The sequence below is a fragment of the Heteronotia binoei genome, chromosome 21, assembly GCF_032191835.1.
Source record: "Heteronotia binoei isolate CCM8104 ecotype False Entrance Well chromosome 21, APGP_CSIRO_Hbin_v1, whole genome shotgun sequence".
Classification (NCBI taxonomy): Eukaryota; Metazoa; Chordata; class Lepidosauria; order Squamata; family Gekkonidae; genus Heteronotia; species Heteronotia binoei.
The window spans coordinates 78143579-78150699 of NC_083243.1; the positions used below are offsets into that span (position 1 = coordinate 78143579).

General features: G+C 51.1%; 1 protein-coding gene across 1 annotated transcript; it reads left to right on the top strand.

Annotated features, from left to right (window-relative positions):
- The first annotated feature begins 424 nt into the window (after window positions 1-424).
- LOC132589597 (cytochrome P450 1B1-like) lies at window positions 425-2035 on the top strand. The gene has a single exon (XM_060262350.1). The coding sequence runs from the start codon at window positions 425-427 to the stop codon at window positions 2033-2035; it is 1611 nt and encodes a 536-aa protein (XP_060118333.1).
- The last annotated feature ends 5086 nt before the right edge of the window (window positions 2036-7121 follow it).

Consider the following 7121-nt stretch of genomic DNA (forward strand, 5'->3'; position numbering starts at 1 on the left):
TGCGAGGATCAGGCTGTCTTTGGCAGGAGGAAGCCTTGGAAAGTTGCACACATTCCTAGCGAGAGGGATCAATCTGCTGTTTCAATTCTCTCCCGAAGGAGAGCACGGAATGGCTGCGCACGGGGCCGGCGGGACTTTGGGACCACCAAAAAGGGAGGAGGGAAGCTCAGCCCTCTTTCCAGACGGCTATAAAGGCGGGACGGGCATTCTATTACCGCCTCAGAGCACAGCCGGGAAGCATCTCGGAGGGGTTAATGCGGGAGAGCTTTCCCTAGCTATCACCCCCCCCCACCCACACACACACGATTTCAAGGGGCTCCAGTTGAGTAAAGGTCGTCCAACACCTGAAAAGGACCCATTTAATCCCCCCCGCGCTCCCTGAGCCCCTTTTCTTAGGGAAGCCCACGGGGCTGCCGTGCCACCCATGGGGGAACCCCGCAGCCCCGAGGGGGAGCCCGCCCCTCTCCTCAAGAGCGCCGTCCCGCCGGCCCTCCTGGTCTCCTGCGCTCTGCTGCTGTGCCTGTGGGCGCGGAGGCGGCGGCGGCCAAGGGCGCCAGGCAAGAGCCCGCCCGGCCCCCTCGGCTGGCCGCTGCTGGGCAACGTGCTGCAGCTGGGCCGCCTGCCTCACCTCACCTTCTGCGAGCTGGCGCGGCGCTACGGGGCCGTCTTCCAACTACGCTTGGGCATGCGCGCCATCGTGGTGTTGAACGGCGAGGCGGCCATCCGGCAGGCGCTGGTGCAGCAGAGCGGGCTGTTCGCCGGCAGGCCCGACTTCCCCTCCTTCCGCCTGGTGTCGGGCGGCAAGAGCATGGCCTTCGGGCACTACACGGAGCGCTGGCGGGCGCAGCGGCGGGTGGCGCACGCCACGCTGCGCGCCTTCTCGACGGCCAACACGCCCAGCAAGCGGCTCTTCGAGCAGCACGTGGCGGCCGAGGCGCAGGAGCTCATCGACGGGCTGGTGGGCCTGAGCGAGGGCGGCGCTTTCGCCGACCCGGCGCCGCTGCTGACGGTGGCCAACGCCAACGTGATGTGCGCCCTCTGCTTCGGGCAGCGCTACAGCCACAGCGACGGCGAGTTCCGGGCGCTGCTGGGCAGGAACGACCGCTTCGGGCAGACGGTGGCGGCGGGCAGCCTGGTGGACGTGCTGCCCTGGCTGCAGGCCTTCCCCAACCCCGTGCGCAGCGTCTTCCACGACTTCCAGGCGCTCAACCGGGAGCTGCACGACTTCGTGCGGGCCAAAGTGGCGCAGCACCGGCGCACCTTTCAGCCGGGCGCTTCCCCGCGCCACATCAGCGACGCCATCCTGGAGCGCATGGAGTACGGGCCCGGGGCGCAGCAGGGCCTGGCGGGGGACTACGTCGAAGGCACCCTCACCGATCTCTTCGGCGCCGGCCAGGACACCACCTCCACCGCCCTGGCTTGGGTGCTGCTGCTCCTCCTGAAGCACCCGGCGCTCCGGCGGCAACTGCAGGAGGACCTGGACCGAGTAGTGGGCCGCAGCCGCCTGCCCACGACCGACGATCGCGCCGCCTTGCCTCGCCTGGAGGCCTTCCTCTACGAGACGCTTCGCTACAGCAGCTTCGTGCCCCTCACCATCCCGCATGCCACCACCGCCGACGTCGTCCTGGACGGCTTCCACATCGCCAAGGACACGGTGGTCTTCGTCAACCAGTGGTCAGTCAACCACGATCGGCTCCGCTGGAAGGACCCGCAGGTCTTCGACCCGGCCCGCTTCCTAGACGCCGGCCAAGAGACCCTCGACCGAGATCTTGCGTGCCGGGTCCTCATCTTCTCTCTGGGCAAGAGGCGCTGCATCGGGGACCAGCTCGCCAAGCTCCAGCTGTTCCTCTTCACCGCCATCCTCTTGCATCAGTGCGACCTGGAGGCCAATCCTGCCGAGGAGCTCACCATGGACTGCGAGCACGGGCTGGCTCTCAAGCCCCTGCCCTACACCTTGGCGGTGAGAAGACGATGCCTTGTCCAAAGCCCCGGTGAGGAGAGGCCAGCTGCAGGAGTCCTCCATGTTACCTCTTGAGGTGTCCGGGCTGCTTTCCCACATACTGCTTGGGTGCTTAGGCCAGCCTCACGGTGAGAAAACCAGCTTCTCTCCCTGGAAAATGGGTGCATCCTGTAGCCAGGAATTCTTTTTAAACCAGCTTCTGCTACTGTGGCTTTATCAGTTGCTTGGTTAGCCCATGGTGATGCTTACAGCCCTGAAAAGTTTCCACTGCCTCAGATTTCTGCATGTATTCAAGCTACTGTTGAAGGCACAGGGACAGACTAGGCCGTTGGTTTGGGCTTTTGTTTTTTAAAGCAAGTTTGCAACCAAACACTTCATCTGTTCTGTTCCTCCTGCCCCTTACATGTCTCACTCTGTCCTATGCATGTTGCAGCTTAGTAACAGGTTCAATCACATTTCTTAAAGTAGAGGCACTCTGGAACAATCATGACAGAAGTAACAGAAATCTGTTATCTTGTGGATGTGCAGGAAAGCCAAGCCTATTCCTTTCTGGAAGACTGTGGTATTCTGAAAGATCTTTCATGCATCCATACTGCCTTAAGAGCTGACAAATTATCCCTGTGTAGAAGGGTTTATCTACCCAAGGGGAAAGTTGTAATCTGTATAGCACAGACAGGTTAAGGTATGAAGGCTGAAAGCATCCCTTTAACTCAAAAGGGCTAAGGTTTGCATTAAATGTGATAATAGATTCACAGAGTTGGAAGGGTCCATACAGGCCATCTAGTCCAACTCTGCTCAGTGCAGGATCAGCCTAGAGCATCCCTGATAAGTATTCATCCAGGCACTGCTTAAAGATTGCCGGTGAGGGGGAGCTCATCACCTCCCTAGGCAATTGATTCTACTGCTGAACTACTGTTACTGTAATGTTGGCAAGGCAGAAGCAGTGTTTCTGCAAAGCAGCTATGCAGCCCAGCTTAAAGACGGCACCCCTGAAAGTGCAAAAGCTGCCTGGGGAAAATGCTTTTGTCTCAACCAGCATTTCAGTCAGGTCTGTGGGCTCCAGGTTAAGAAACCCTGCTCTAGAGGAAAATGTCTCAGTGGTATGCTACCTCTGGGCCAGATTGTGCTTAAAATGTGTGGGCAGCTGAAAGTAGAAGCAAAAAGAGTGAGAGAAGGTGGCAGGGGGATGCAGTCATAGACTATAGGGAGACAGTGTCAAGTCCAGTAGCAGAGGAATGCTGACCCTTTTTCCTCACCCCTTTACTTGTCTGCTGGCGTGTGTTTTCTTTAGCATTATAGACACATGCTTGCAACAGTGTTTTTCTTGCCTTGCTTCAGAGGGGAGAAAGTTGCCAAGCAAAAGTGGCAGGCAGGGAAGAGTGAAATCTCCCCTGCCCCCATTGTTTCTGTGTTCCAAATCACCCACATCTGAAACTATTTTCCCTTAGAAAACAGAAGTCTTGTGGCACCTTGAAGATGAACAAAATTTTAATCCTGTATACATTTTTGTGGACTTGTTCAGATCCGGAATGGGGAACTTTGTTGAGCAGGCCTTTTAAGGAGGAGGAAGGGGACAAGCAGCATGTCAAGAGGCCGTGAAATGTAGGCAGTACAGAATGAAAAGTAATTACATAAAATATAAATACCGTTCACATGTTATGCTAAGCCTGTAATTGGTGAGGAATCCCAGTGTTCACTTGGATGATCACAGTTATAGTGAGATAAAAATCACTTCTGGTTTAGTGTGGGGGGGTGGGGTAGTGTGAAGCTTTTCCTTTGAAGAGGCTACTGTTGGAGTTTGACTTCATCCAAGAGGCCTCTTCCATGCTGAAGTCTTGGCATGACCATCTCTGTTATTATTCAAGTAGCAACAGAGTTCTGTAATAGATTTTTTTCAAGTGCAGAAGCGAGTGATGTTAGCAACTTTGTCAGTTCCAGTTAAAGTTGAAATGAAAATGCAAGCCTGCTTGTAAAATGCACAGACTTGGCAGCTCCTTGTAAGCTTGCTGCTCCCAGCCATGCTGTCAGGAAGTCAGAGATTTTTTTGGCATTGGTTTTCAGGGAGCTATCCTCTTTATTTTTCTGTTATCAGGCCATAGTTCTTACCTTGAAATTTATCCAAGTACTACCAGGTGTTTAACACATTTACAGGATGAAGCCTTATGAGTTATATCCGGATCCTTTGTGCTTTAATGTGAAGCCTTTTTGACATGAAATCCACATGTATATGAATCGCCACACTTGCTGGTTCTGTTCCTGATGCATTTCTGTTCTTCAAAAGGCAGCTATGCGTGGTTATGCTAGATGAAATGCAGCTTCAGGACTCAAAATCAATGACTCCAGAGTGGCCTTCCATACCACAGTCTTCTGCATTAAGAAGTTGGAGGCTTGCTTCCTAAGTAGATTGGGTCCTGCTGACTTTCTGCATGTTTCCAGATTGCTCACAGAGTTCTTCCCCATCTTCCACGTCAGGGGTGGACAAACTTGCTTAATGTAAGAGGCACATAGAATAAATGTCAGATTTTTGAGAACCACAAGACATGAACATCAGATGTTTGAGGGAGGGAAGGAAGGAAAAAAGGAAGTTAGATGAGGGGAGGGAGAGGTGGAAATAAAGCAATTTTAACTTTAAATGCATTCTCCAAGCTGCTGGCTGGCTTGGCAAAGTTATTTCAAGAGAAATGCCTTCTCCTAGCTGGCTGACAGGGTGGTGGGGGCTTCGGGAGCCACACAGGTGTAAAAGAGCCACATGTGGCTCCTGAGCCAGTTTGGCCACCTCTGCTCCATCTCATGTGGTAGTTCATAGTGATCAGTTTTAGGCTTGTGTATGTTCCTCCCCAGAATAGCCCAGGAGATATAAAGTGTTTGATTTGGTCATCTGTCAGGATCATCTAAGCATCATCTGTAAGGATGTATGTGCCTGCATAGCAACTGCATGTCCTACTGCACATGGGGGAAACAGCATGAGCCCATCTCATGCCTTCCCATCAGCATATACAGGATCACATGATGGGGAGAGGAGAGGAGAGGAGGGAATGCTGCATGAACCAGCCCTTTGCATTTGAGAACAAGGAAGGATAAAGCAGTCTTCAGAGGGGAACGATGTCGCATAGGAGCACAATCAAATCTGCACTTGCTCAGTGTCTTCTTTTAGTGTTACAACTGCAGTTTGGAAGAAATTAAACTTGTAGGGCAGTTTGTTCTTCCCACCAATTGTTATACTTGTCACATAAACTGGATTGAGAATATTTTTTTTAGCCTTAATCTTCAATACATATTTGATTCCAGCATTGTGTGCTTTCCTATTCTTAAGTGTGGTTGGAGGTGTGTTTTCTATAGATTTTCTTTGTATTACTTTGTAATAAGCATTATTTGAATTGTACTTAATATTTTTATACATGTGACTGTGTCCTGTCTGAATAAAGATCTTGACACAATTTGCTGTATTCTTGTGGGGGACAAAAGGAATATGAATGAACCCACGCACAGACACAAAGTTGGGTTTCCAGATGGTTACTAAAATGAAGTACCGTAATAGAACAAAGTTGGAGTCCAGCAGCACCTTTAAGACCAAGAGTTTTCTTCACAATGTTGTATTCACAATGTAAGCACAATGCTAGCCCACCTGGATCTAAAATGAAGTAGGAAACTGTTCAGAGTATTACACAGGACAACACTACCATATGCATTTTGGGGCACTGTACAAATGGGATGCCCTTTCCTTAATTTTTTCATATATGAAAACTTTTAAAAAGGTTTTATGTATGGTCCACCCAGACTACAGCCAGAAGATAAACCTGAATGCAACATGCTGTTCTAGAACACTTAGGTTCCGAAAGGAGGTTGTAACCTGACCAAATTGCTGTACATAAATCTTTTATGCTCAGCATCATTTCTCCATCAATGACTTCTGGAAGAGTCCCTTACCTAGTTAGTGTGTACAGGTAAATACATGCTAAACACTGATGGCATTTCTGGCATGAATGCACTGCAGGAATTGCCCTATTGGTTAAATGGAATTTTGCCCTATACAAGTGCACAGTTTATATGTACATATTTCACCTGTCTGAAATAAAAGTGATAGTAGATTTATACCAATGACATTGAATCCGTGGAACAGAACTATCTAGTGCAGTGTTTCTCAAACTTTTCTTTCCTGTGGCCCGGTTATTTTTACACTTCTCCTTCGTGACCCACTAAAATTTGGGGGTGGAACCAGGAGATTTTGGGGGTGGAGCCGGGAGACAGGAATTATGTCATTTCCTTTGGTGTCAAGGACCAAGTGATGTCACTTCTGGGGCACACTAAATCAAACTCCACGGAGAGCCAGTTTGGTGTAGTGGTTAAGTGTGCGGACTCTTATCTGGGAGAACCGGGTTTGATTCCCCACTCCTCCACTTGCACCTGCTAGCATAGCCTTGGGTCAGCCATAGCTCTGGCAGAGGTTGTCCTTGAAAGGGCAGCTGCTGTGAGAGCCTTCTCCAGCCCCACCCACCTCACAGGGTGTCTGTTGTGGGGGAGGAAGGTAAAGGAGATTGTGAGCCGCTCTGAGACTCTTCGGAGTGGAGGGCGGGATATAAATCCAATATCATCTTCTTCTTCTTCTTTTCCTGTGATGTCACTTCCAGAATGTCCTCCCACTGTTGCTTCCCCCCCTCCCAGCACCAAGAATACAGACAGAGCATCACTTGCAGGGAAAGAAAGAAAGGGGGGGGGGAGCCTTCCTCACCATCTGATGACCTCAGCCAGCAACAATTCTGCCCAGGGATGGTTTGGTTAAAAAAAAAAATAGCTACTGGAATGCCCACTCCCCACCCCTCCTGGCTGAAAAAAAAACACACACACTTCTTTGCCGCCCGGGCCTCCTGGGGAAATCTTCCCAAAAGGCACAGGAAAACTCATACCTTGAAGAACACTTCATGGGTCTAAAGTGCCAGTGGATGCCAGCTTCTCTCTCAAATACTGGGAGAGGGGGGAAAGGAAGGAGAGGCAGCCCAGCTCCTCTCCTTCCCAACACAGAGACAGGGGAAGGAAGGAAGCCAAATGGAGAGCAGGCTTTGCAGCCTGTGTCAGTCTTCAAGGTTAGCTTTTCTCTGCACAACAGAGAGATGGGGGAAGGAAGGAAGCAGAGCTTTGCTGGGGGTAGGGCTATCTTTGCTGG